Genomic DNA, 13,008 nt, shown 5'->3' on the forward strand with positions numbered 1-13,008 from the left:
TTGGACCTTTAAAGCCAAATGTTGGCATTTTAATTTTGGGCATTTCAAATCCACCTTTTGGACCCTCGATGTCAACTTTTGGTCCCTCAATGTCAACTCCCGGTGCTTTCACTTTTCCTTCAATCTTTGGAACATCCACCTCACCTTCAACTTTGGGGCCTTTCAGATTGAAATCCACATCAGGCATGGAAATTTTCGGCCCGGACATACCTGACATCTTGAATTTTGGTCCTTTGATCTTTCCACTCGGACCTTCAACATCAATGTCCGCTCCTTTAATGTCAACGGGTGCTTTCATTTCAATATCCCCTTTAGGAAGGCTGACATCAACATCTGGACCTTCAACCTTTGGACCTTTCACACCAAAGGATGACATTTCAACTTTGGGCATTTTAAGTCCCCCTTTATGACCCTCAATATTAACATATCTTCCTTCAATGTCCACTTTTGGAGCTTGTAGGTCTCCCTCAATCTTTGGAGCTGATACAGTAACATCTCCCTTGAGTTTTGGCCCTTTTACAGTGTTGTTGAACTCCTCCAATTTGGGTCCCCGTGATGATGATACATCGACTTCAGGTGCTTTAACATTAATTTCAGTCTTGGAAAGGTTAATATTCACATCCTGACCTTCAGGCTTTGGACCTTTTATGCAAAGAGATGGCATTTTAATATTGGACATAATAAGTCCACTGGTTTGGCCTTCACTGTCAATTTCTTTTCCTTCAATCTTCATTTTTGGAGTTTTTATATCCCTCTCAAGGTTTGGTACATCAACATTTCCCTTCATTTTGGGACCTTTCACACTCATGTCCAAATCTTTCAGTTTAGTTCCCGACAATGATGGTACTTCTATTTTTGATCCTTTGAGATTCACATCAAGGTCTTCTGTGTCCACTTGCGGTCCTGTAATATCAAAATCAGGTGCTTTAACATCAATACCAGTCCTGGGAAGGTTTATCTCTAGACCTTTGACATCAATCTCGTGTGTTTTTATCTCCCCTTTTATCCCTGCTTTATTTTCAACTTTAGGTATTTTGGTGTCAGTTTTGGATTTGGAAAGTTTTAGATCAACATCTAGACGCTCTGCTTTTGGAACTCCAAATTCTGCAGCAGGCACTGTGACATTTACTTGTGTTCTTTTAATATCAACACTGGGTCCTTTAATTTTTACATCCTTACTGTCAATAGAAGGTTTTATTGCTTTAATGTCAGCTTCAGGAATTTGTACATGAGCGTTTGTTCCCTCTTTCCTCTCAGTGTCTGTATTTGAACCTTTAATGTCAAATTTCAGTCCTGCTGTTTTTCTCTCACCAGTTAAATCACCTTTTCCCTCAACCTTATTCAGCCCAGATATGGATGGAACATTAACATCCATTTTGTATTTGCTATCAGTTGTTGGGAGTTTGATTTGAATATTAGAGTTGATTTCAGCACTTCCGATGTCACTTTCAGACTCTGAATGTCTTACACTCAAAACTGACCCTTCAGTGTTGGCTCTGGGGCCCTTGATCTGAACACCGGCTCCTTTGATGTCCAGTTCAGATTTTTTTGAAGAAAGTCCCGAGGTAACATTATCTAATGTTATTGTTGATTTTTCTATCCTGCCATCTTTCAAATTTGCACCAGTATCTGTCGACCCTCCTATTCTGATATGTGGAATGTCAGTACTACCTGATCCTTTCGTCTGCAGGGGACTGATTGTAATTCCAGATATCTTAACTTTTGTCCTCTCATCTAAAGTACTGTCTGAACTTCCCATCTGTGTTTTCTCTGTGGTTGCAGTCAAAATTTTCATTCCTTTTCCTGGTAAAGACAGTCTACCCGACCCTCCGTTTTCGTCAGTTGAAATTATCCCAGCACCCCCTGACCCAGCTGTAACATGGCTGCCGGCAGTGTTTTTGTTGTCTCTTAGTGTCACAGTCATTTCTGAATCCTGAACACTTTCATCTCCTTGCTCGCTACTCCCTCTTGAAGTTTCAGTGCCTTCATGGCATTTACTACCTGTTACTCCAAAGCTAGGAACCTTAAATCTAAGATCACTTCTTTCTTTTTCCTCTCCTATATGCGTTGTAGTTTGAACCCCACCATTGCCCCAGCGTGTCACAGTGGAAGTGATATTTGGCCCAGTGTAAGTTATGTCGCCTGACTCAAAAACACCTTCTTCTGCTCCCATTTTACCTGAAGGGCTGCCATGTGAGATTCTGATATGAGAAGATCCATCTCCAGATTCATGCCTTAGCCCTTTGACGTCTGGGCTTGAAAGTTCAAGTTGCTCACTTATGCCACTTGGCATATCTACTGTGTAAGTAGTGATACGACGAGTGATGGTAGTAATTGTGCTGCCATCGCTGCTTGTGCTGCTGTGCCGCTCCGTGCGAACATCCACTCCCTCTGCAAGGTCTTCAGATTTCAGCCTTGGTTTTATCTTTCTTGTGTATATTCGCTTATAATCTTCATCATCCCCACTCTGTTGATTGAATGACACAAACATGCAAGTGTTACAGCACACCCTGTTTTAGTCCACTAGCTTTCCTGCAGACATATGAGTGATAATGTAGTTGGTTTTTCTTTCGTTTGTTTGGGGGACTTTTTCCCCTTTTTTGTTTTTTAAAAAGAACTTACAAGAATGATATCTGGACTGGAATCTCCAAAGCGGGTCTTTCCTTCCCATGTAAGGGTGCTGACTGGTGAACGACATGGTGTGCTCAGCGGTGAGTAGTAAGGGGATTTGTCTCCTTTGTTTTGTAGTTTCAGTCCAACCTTGTGTTTGTTCAGTGTCTTTAGTAGCTCTGCTGTTTCTTCAGAACTCATATTTTCAAAGTAGATAGTGGCACCCACAATTTGGTCACCTATGATTTAAGTGGAAGCAGCACAAAAAAACAAAAGAGCAAAAGTCAGCGTGCACATCTTACTAAACATTTGGTGAAAGCTACATATTTGAACAAAAACTGAATTTGTTACCTTCATATACTTTTCCAGACCGTGCTGCTGGTGACTCTCCTTTCACCTCCTTAACAAAGAGCTGTCCTCCACTTGTCTGTTCAATGGTCATGCCAGTTTTGTCAGCACCTTCCCAATCTGGAAAGAGTACCTCCCTTGTCTCCTCTTCGTCAGCCATCTGTAAACATAGCCATAAAAATAGCAGGTTCAACAGAAAAAAATCATAGTTAGTTGGCAAAAACTCTTTACAGCATAAAATATGGAATACTAGTCTTAAACCTTAAATTCCTAAAATACCTTGTTTTTGTTTTCTTCAATTCAAGCCTCGTTGTAGCACAAATTCTCTTTGTTTTCCTGCAAAAACAAAAGACAGACTTTGAACAAATTCTATCCACATCCCACTTTGTAAGGAGCCTGGGTTAAAAGACCCAAAAGTGAACACTAGATGGTGTTAAAACTCCTTCAGACAATATAGCCTATCTAACTATAAGTGCCTTCCCTTCCCTCCAGGATGCACTACGTTTTGGAAACTTGGTTGAAGTCAGACCACTCCCTGCCCTGAGGAAACAGCCAAATCCCCTGCGTACAGATCAACTCAAACATCAATAGAAACAAAAGTGAGGGTCACAGGTACTTTATTTAAAGAAAAAAAACCAAAAACACACCAAGGTGGAGAAATGTATGGTAACAAATAAATCACCTAAAAGAGTTACTACTCTAATACAGATGTACAACCACAAACACTAATCTAATAGGAAAACAGTTGCACCCTTGTATAGGATCCCACATTAAGCTTGTAGTTCTGTTCAATAACAAGAGCTATGAATTCCTTTTCAGCAATTAACCATAGATTTGTTATTAATTTTTTTATCACTACAGCTGAAAGTTTTTACAAAGCTGATGACAATGATCTACCTCATTACGCTGTAGTAGCACACATTAGGTTGGGTGAGGCCATCAGAGTACATAAGGTATACATTATACCTTCAAATAATTACCAAATTTACCATATTTATATCACTTTAAATTAGGCCAACTGAAATTCATGCTTAGCTTTTCAACAACTGTCACTATCTGTTTGCAATGTAAAAAGATCATCACATCAATGATAAAGTTTGTTGACAACATTACTAGACATGTGTCCACAAACATGCTGACTGGTAATACCCACTCTCCTTTTTGGAACACAGAACCTATTGTTTTGTTAGTACCAAGCTCTCCACCACCCACTCCTCGAAATATACAAAGCTGTTCCACGATGATGTGTCTCTACCAATAGAAAGGGATTTTTATGTTGTTGTTTGTTTGTTTTTAATTCGAGAGAATGTAATGTGATTGGTGACAACACTATTGGAAGTACTTTTTGATTAATGATGTTGCACCACAAGACAGTAGCAAAGCTCTAGTACCACAGTCATTTCAGTGAGACAATCACTACAAATGCCTAGTGTAACCATTCAGGAGGATTTAACAAAGGTTCTATCGGCCAACAGAAAATGGCAAAAGCCTATTCATAGTTGTGATGAATGAAACAGGATATGAGTCACTTTGGTGATTAGTTTCCTATGTTTATTGTGATTATGATTAAAAACAAAGATTTAAGGAATAATAACTTGGAAAAAAAATAAGACTGATAATCTTGTCTGACCTTACAAATATATGTATTTTAATGTTAATGTCAATGTGCTAGAAATAATAATATTAGCAGAAAAATTAATATAATTTTACACCACAGTCAAGAACACAGTTACCACATAGGCCACGAATCCCTTCCTCATTCACTGATACTGCCTCTCTGTTATGCAAGATAACAAGTTGCTGGAAACAAGAGGAACCTGAGACGAAGCTAAAGAAGCAACAGTTTTAAGAGGTTTTGTAATATGCATCACTTATTCAGCAGCCATATGCCACTCCTGCCATGCAGCTAAAATGCAGTGTTTCAAACAAATGAGATCGTTAGAAGAAAACAGTTCTGGTGTTTTCTGCAATGTCCAAATTAAGACTGCAGATCTAGGTGGTGCATACAGTTCTGTGTAATATGAACTATTGTCTCAGTTATTTGTAGTCTGTTGATGCCAGTCCTAGGTCACATAACAAGCCCTCTGCAAATTAACACAAGTCAATAAATAGACTGGATCTGCATGGTTGGGAATACTGAAGAAAGCATGCAATGCTTTGAGGTAAAATTAAAATTCTTTGAAAAAATAGCATTTAGCCACTGAGCATGATTATGCCGGAGAATAGGATAATGCTCATTCCAAAGGTGATTCCAGCCGCTTGCAGGTATATAAAACCTGATCTTCACTTTGTTGCTTCATCTGTCCTCCTCCCTTCTTTCTATCACATTGTGCTTTGCACCATGGCCTCATAGTACCTTGAAACACGAATCTATCAAGACCTCAAGCTGCAACATTATATGCATCAGTTATAGTTGAAATGTGTGAAAACTGAAGGGGTAAAAAAAACAGTACCAAAAAACACAGCTTTATTTAATTATCTTGGGTAGAGCAAATTCAAATCAGGCCAACTGATGCAGCCATTTACAAAATCTTTAAAGTGTCCTTCAGATCCCACACTCACAGCATTTGGGAGAAATCAAAGGGAATTTGTCTTCCCCATGGGCTCGAACACAGCTCATTTTGCCCGAATATATCCTGTCCTAATCCAGTCAATAAAAACAGACCCAAATAACTGACAAACCTTTCACATGATCTTGTTTTTCTCTTTTGCTAGTCTTATTGGCATTGTACAGATTACTGCTAGATGAGATAATTGTTCAGAAAAAATGTTCACAGGGGAAAAGCACAAGAAATATTATTGGGTTTATAAAAACAGAGTGGGAAGTTAAGAATGCATCCACACTCATACGCATAATCGTGGGACACAACTATCCCTTTATCCCTCAAAGGTTTATTTTCAAGCATAATCATATAGTTTTGATAAATATTTTGATTTTGGCCTAGCACACAGGCTTACCATGTTTGAACGATTTGGGCCATTGTGTCCTAGACGTTCTGACATATTTCTGGCAGCAAGCTGTGGGGGTAAGCTGAGGCACGCAACAGAAATCAAGGGGGAATTTGAAACACACAGAAAGAGATATAAGGAAAAGAGGATGTTAAAAAAAATTAAAGTGAGGCAATTAAAAAGGGGGGGGGGGGGGGGATTGTTGTCAAGCTATGTTATAGAACATTAAAGAAAGGCATCCAAGCAGAACTGAAAAAGTGGGGATTCTCCTCAGAAGCTTACAAGTTCAGAGATATGCATAAGAGAATATTTGCAAAAAGTCCCTGCACTTTTTACTGTCATTACTCAACTTAATCACAATTATTAATTTCTTTGCTTATTTTAAGATAAACTTAGAAAGTAGTGTAATTAAGTATAAACTAAATTAGGAAAATTAACAATTAACCCAAAAAGACCTTATGATTATAAACATATGCCAAATGAATGAGCCCTTGTTCTTGAAATCATAGCAAATGGTCTGGGACTCCAGGAGTTGACAGTACATGACAGTCATTCAGCTCTGTATTCTTTCTCTTTCATTTCTATAACGTGCCTGAGTACCGCTGATCCAATGCCAAATACGAAGGTAGATCAACGGGCTTGTCTGTCATGTTTTATTATGGCTTGGTATGTCTGTCCAGAAGGGGATATGAGCAGCCAGCCAGACAAACAAAAGCTTCTGTTACCTCGAATGCAACCACAGAGCATTTCTGGATATGGATCATTTATACAGTATCATTGGCCTACAGATTTAACACTAATCAGTCAAAGTACTGCTAGTTTTTCCCTACACACAAAAGAAGTAAATTATCTTTGGCTGGCTCTTGACATGGTCGTTTCTCAAGAAGGGAAAAGGGACTTGAGTGAAGCAGGTGGTCACTTTGGGAGGAGGGACGGGATACCAAAAGGAGACACATGGAGCAGAAGCACCCAGGTATCAGGTTTCCACAAGGCAGGCCTTTCACAGCTGAATGACGGCGGCATGACCTTCCAGTTACGTTGGAGGCTTTGCAGCAAACATTCCAAAAGCGGTTTGCAGTCTGACCATAAAATAGATGCTGCTCTGTGGTAACACTGACTAGTTAGTGTTTGAGCAAAGTGATGGTAGTAAGAAAATTGATTTTCTTTTTCTCTCCTTTTTTTATGTAGTCTATCATAGATTTTCTTTGTATCGTTTCCAATATACTTAAGGGCACTCACTTACCTTGGATTGCTCAAGCAAAGCCAAGGAGCTTCAGTTTATTGCTTCTGTTCTTGTATTCTTGACTTCTGTTGAGAAAAAAAAACACAATTAGTATGATTTGTACACAGATTAAGTATTGCTAAGACAGCAAAGAAACCTTTGCTGCTCTCTTTTGCAATAACATTCCATGTTGCTATATAAAGTTGAGTTTCAGTCACATGCTTGACAGATGACAAAAAGCTATGCATGTCTTTTCCACATAGAAGTCCCTGCTATGTTACAAGGTGCATCTCCATATGAATGATAAAGTCAAATGCGGTGGTAGGATTCAGTATTAAGTGATGAAATTTAGCTGTGCTATAGAATGTTAGCCTACACATTAAGAGATGGGAAAGGCAGAACTGAAAAACTGGGGATTCACTTTAGAAGCTTACAAGCTTACCATACTTATGCATAAGAAAATATTTAGAAAAAAAAGCCCCTGCACTTTTTACTTTCATGACTAGACTTAATCACAGGTATTCATTCCTTTACTTCTTTTTAGATACATTTATAAAGTAGTCTAATGTAGTAGACTACTGATGCTGATCAATCATCACCTTAAGAGGCTTTAATAATTAACCAACAAGTAGCTGGAAGCAGTGTTGACACTGGTAAGGAAATATGTCTTTTTAAATAAATTTAACCACTTGTTTGTTTCCAAACTAGCCAAACTACAACAAGTAGGTTTGCTAGAAATTGATTAAAAATGAAGAAAATTTGGCTATAGAGGAATTCAGAGAGGAAGTATACCATTAAAAATGCTAATGCATTGATCTGCCTTAGTTTCACTGCTTCATGGAGGACTGTAAAAATATCAAACCACAACAGAAAGGCAGAAATGCGAAGCAATAATAGCAAATATAGCAGCAAAGTTTGTTGCCTAAATTGAATCTATCATTTAAATTCTGAGCATCATTCTTTACACTAAGTCAGTCTTGTGTTTGTGAAAATCAAGGCAAAGCTGAAAATGTGAGACACGTGCTGTAACTAGCCCAACATCTTACAGGTCTTATGCCAATTATTGTGTTATTGTGAAACAAAGCCCTCTTTTTGTCAGTCTCAGTACAAACAGAACCAGACTTGATGTGCGCAGAGACATGCAGCACCAGTGGGAACATGCCCTTCAGGAAAATTCTTCTTCAACCCCATCATTAACTTCCCCCTTCCCAACATTTTATGTTCAATAACCTAAACTGCTCATTACTATATTTGTGAGATGGAACAGTCAGATTTTAATACCTGTGCAATGTAACAAAGCCCCTAACAGTGATGCAAAGTTTAAAAAACGTAGTAAAGTTTTGGCCTGTTTTCTGTTGCACCAATAGAATACATAGCTGAGATAAAATACCAGCCAGTAATGGGTTCGCATTACATGTGTGAAGTGAGACTTGCACCACAGCAGCTGTGTATACTCATGCCCCTGTTACTGATTCAGACTGTTATGTCACAGAATACAACAAGGTAGACTAAAGAAAATGTGACACTGTGTTTGCCTTAGTGATAAAGTTATTATATGTGTAAGCTTTTAGGTGTTGTGCTACAACGTCATGATAGAAAATAACGAAATAGGCATATCGGATTTAACAAAATCAAAATATATGAGACAGTTTGCCCCACCCTCTTTACTCAGTGTCTTGGTAAGACCACACACACATAGCACATCTGCAGGTATTTCTGGAAGATAAAATGTGGTCAACAAACAGTGAAGGAAGCAAATAAAAACACGCAGTGCCCAGAAGTACCATACCACAGTCCACGACACAGATCGTGTCGCTTTGCCTCTCGGCTTTACTTGCAGAGGGAGTAGCACAGTGCACAGCCCCACCCAGGCCTCCAGTCACACACATTCCTTGATAGAGCCCTCAGGCCAGCTGGAAGAAAGCCCAACCTCTCCTACAGTGACTAACTCCAAAGAAATGTCCTCCTTCTGACACTAACTCTAGCTTTATTTTGTGCTGCCCACCCCGCACACAGCTGGAGTGCCCACCCACCTGCAATGAGTCCACCACACACCCCCAACCTCCAGGTTCCACTCAAACAAGCAAAAATGCAACGTTAAGTCAGCAGTGCATCTGTGATGGCACCCTAAGACGTGTGTCAAATGTGCATTGAGAGGTTACATTTGTGTCTTTTGGCTTAACATGCGCTTCACTGACGCAGTAAACAGCAGCCAGCTCATCACCCCATCACTTAAAAAGAGACATACCTCCAAACCTGGACTGTTAACTTTCATACTTTGTGCTTAAGTGGGTCAATACATTCTGGAAACTGATCAAAGCAGCTTTAGTCCGTCTACCAATTTGATTGCCAAATCCAATCAATTTAGTAATGAGAAAAGAGGAGCAATGTGACAATGATTAAGGCTCAATTTCAGAGTGTATCACACAGAGTGGAGCTCTGATAAAATTTGATTATGAGCAGATAAAAAGACCTCAGTACAGCAAGGCAGATACGGAGAGAAGACCAGTGACCTAATCAGTCTTGTTGTCAAAACAAAACAGACTCTCTTTCCCCCCCTGCTGAATTGTATTTAGACACAGCAAAAGCGAAGAAATACCAAAGAAGACAGCAGTATCTGGCCTTCAATGTTCCTTCACAAAAGCAGATAGGACGTGCACGTGTGACGTGTATAAAAGGAACGAGAGTCAAAATAATTGGTTGTTTTCTGCACTCTATAGTCCACATAGCCCTGAAGCAAACCACAAGCCCTACATAAGACTAAAGCCTGCCCACTGACGCTAACTTGGCCTGCTTCTGATTAAGCCATTGTGACTTTGGCAGGAGTCATGCACCAAATGGAAAAATTGAAGAAACTCTTAAAATCCTCCTCTCTTGCTCTTAAAAAATCAGAAATGAGGGGTTGCATTTGAAGCATACTTCAGCTTTGCCTTGATTTTCACATACATTTTAAGCTCTGCACAGTTCTGTCATAACTGCTTGTTCTCTATTACACACCAAGACATTTAAGACCTCAGTTTTAATTTCCTCTCTCGAGGGTTCTTACAGGTTTTTTTTAGAGATCCTGTTCCTTTGCATTCCTATTTTTTGCATTCCTATTATTACACCAAGAACTGCCTTTGAGATTGTATATGTAACACTGTGCTATAGACAAAAAACTTGATTTGATTTGAAAAAAAAAAGCTTATTCAAACTATTTTTTAAGATCTGTTCTGCTATTAAATGAGAAGTGATCCTGGCCTGATGCCCAACAATAGTTTCAGTGGCATGACTATCAAGCAGCTAGGATGTAAATTTTGAACTGGCATAACAAGTTAGACCAAAGAGAAGCGCCAAGTTTGAACAGATCAGCCATATAAAAAGAACATCACAAGAGGCTTACTGACACATTAAACAGGTCACGCCAAAAAATTGCCACGCTTAGTTTAACATGGCAATAGATTCAGCTGCTGCTTGAATGAGAACAAATACAAGTCCATTAACGGAACAGGGGACAAGGTTATGAGTAGGAGTTAGGTGGCAACCATAGCAGCAGAATGTATATATAGATGTGAGACTTCCTTTGCTGTAAGAACCTGAAGCATAAACAGAGCATCAGGATTGTACTTTCAATTCACACTTCTATTTAGACCACACGAGAGTTCCATCCTCGAATATCTTGTGCCAGATAACGAAAAACCATGTTGAATGTATTTCTCAGTTTACATTCCAAGCATGGTTGCCCTGACATTTAGGGCATGTATCTCCAAGTAGTGCTTAGTAACAGATGGCTTTTGATATTTTTATATAGGAGATGTTTGGAGGAGTACTGGTGCGAGTTCTTGCTTTATCAGACAAAAATGATTCACGCCCTTTTTGAGCTCCATGCTTGGGAAGGTCCCACATTGCTAAAATCTACAGTGAAATAGTCTGAATTGCATGCAGGTGCGTGGTTGCCACAGAATTATTTGTGACTTATTGTGACTATTTCATCGCAAATTTAAAATAACTGTTTCTCAAAAACAAGGCAAGCTAATGATAGGCGCTCCACAGAGAATACTGAGTACACACTGAAACATTCCAGCAGTGGGTGAGTGAGAAGGGCGTGGCTGCTGGGTGGATTGCCTAGAAAGACGTTCTGAAATTGCACACTATGGTTAAATTTTTATTTGCAACTTTAGGGAAGAAAAATGTTGCTCATTGAAAATCTTCTCACTCTATACATTTTGCATTGTTTTATCCAACCAATATCCAGGGTGTGCGTCTACGGAGTCGTCCGGAATGCTTGGTTTCGTAATGAAAGCCAAGTGTGAAAAGGATACGCTATAGTTTGTTTGAAACCACCACGCTTTCTTTCAGCTTACTGAACACCCCCCGCCCCACCTCTTCAACCACCCGCTCAACAAACCCACGAGGAAATAGCAGAGGAAGCATGCCAGAGACCAGTTTCCTTGCATTTTATACTGGAACATATGAGTAACACCATTCCTCGCGCCTGTGCTGTCAGTCAACACTGCGAGAATACGCAGTTGCGCTGGCAGAGAACTGCGATAAGCATCTCAACACTGTCAAGGCTCCAAACTGTCATGCGGCATGCTCTTCTTCCAGTTCTTCCTACTAACGACGCTGGTTGTCACATGGGTGAGAAGAGCCGCAACATCGGAGTGAAAGAAAAAGAAAAATGTGATCAATGAAGCTTTAAAATTTCAAGGTGTGCTTTTTGGAATTCCAAGTGACCTACATTGCTAGGTCACAAAATAATGTACCCTCTGTACTGCTGCACTGGTAGACAGAGCAAGTATTTAGACAAACAGTATCCACCCCAGGCCAAGATGAGGCCCTGTTAACTGACGAGCATTTCAGCTTTGGGGCGGTTAGGAGCAGCTCTGAATGTTTGAGCAGCTGAAATATAAATCACGCTTCAAATTTATTATGTTTAAGGTCCACACCCTCTCTTGAAGCAAAACTCTACACCTGAAATATCATGTTTAGTTTGGTTATTCACACCGTATTATCACCAAGTAAAGCTAAAAACGCTAAACATAATGCCGATTAAATGACAATCACTACATTTGGCCCTTTAAGCAGCCTGTGTTATAATCAATCACCTTGACTAGAGCAATTTGAGAAATGCCACACATGTACAGCTGTGGGTCACCCAGTGTGAGTTAAGTGCACGTTGTAGAAAAGACTACGCAGAGCAGGGCAAAAATCAGCTCTCGCTAACCCTCCTCTAAAGTGACTTTTGGGTGTGGCAGGAGGGAGCTGCAGAGGACACGCAACAGCACAATGAAATTTGACTTCCAAGTGAGATTAAACAAAGGATCTTTCTGAACTCCTGTTTCTCAACTTATACACCCACTTCACATAAAATATAGGCAGCACTACATGCAGTGATTCTACTTTAAACCACAGCTGAAATGATGCCATTTTAGGCTTTAAATATATTATGGGAAAGAAAATAATCCCCTGACTTTAGGGTTTCAGAAATGCCTCTTTTTCTTTTCCCCAAACGTGCAAAGTCTCAGCTCTTCCCCCTGCTCTCCCTCAAACCTGGTTTCAATTAGCTTGTCTTTCCAAACCACTACATTCCATTACTCCCCTCCTCAACCCCCTGCCCCGCCCATCCCCCCCTCACCAACTCACTCCATGACTCTCTTTCCCTGTCTTCCTCCCTTCTTCTCCCCCTGCACACCCTGGCCAGGAGCCCAGGTTGAGAGACCCATGGTAAAATAGACAAAGACAAATCTTTCTCTGCTCAAGACCTTAAAAAGTAAGTCATGAAATGCATATATGCCTCAGAGCCAAGCAGCAGTGAAAGTTTTCAACTTCATGTTGCGCAACACAAACCAAAAAGGTTTTGTTCAAAAGCTGATACATATTTAGCCAATAAACGGAAG

At 39.9% G+C, this 13,008-nt stretch overlaps 1 protein-coding gene across 2 annotated transcripts in view; it reads right to left on the reverse strand.

Annotated features, from left to right (window-relative positions):
* Positions 1-13,008, reverse strand: part of ahnak (AHNAK nucleoprotein) — a 33,788-nt gene that overhangs the window by 19,362 nt on the left and 1,418 nt on the right. Inside the window, exons 2-7 of one of the 2 annotated variants that reach the window (XM_005723125.2) lie at positions 7,151-7,215; positions 3,238-3,294; positions 2,962-3,118; positions 2,623-2,849; positions 2,179-2,467; positions 151-903 (exon numbers count right to left, since the gene is read on the reverse strand). In XM_005723125.2, the coding sequence (XP_005723182.1) occupies positions 151-903; positions 2,179-2,467; positions 2,623-2,849; positions 2,962-3,118 (1,426 nt within the window). In that variant the 5' untranslated portion in view covers positions 3,238-3,294; positions 7,151-7,215. Of the gene's footprint in view, positions 1-150; positions 2,468-2,622; positions 2,850-2,961; positions 3,119-3,237; positions 3,295-7,150; positions 7,216-13,008 lie in introns of both variants that reach the window. The other variant, XM_005723124.2, reaches the window with a different exon arrangement.

Source organism: Pundamilia nyererei, unplaced genomic scaffold (genome assembly GCF_000239375.1).
Source record: "Pundamilia nyererei isolate P.nyererei 1_Seehausen unplaced genomic scaffold, PunNye1.0 scaffold00008, whole genome shotgun sequence".
NCBI lineage: Eukaryota > Metazoa > Chordata > Actinopteri > Cichliformes > Cichlidae > Pundamilia > Pundamilia nyererei.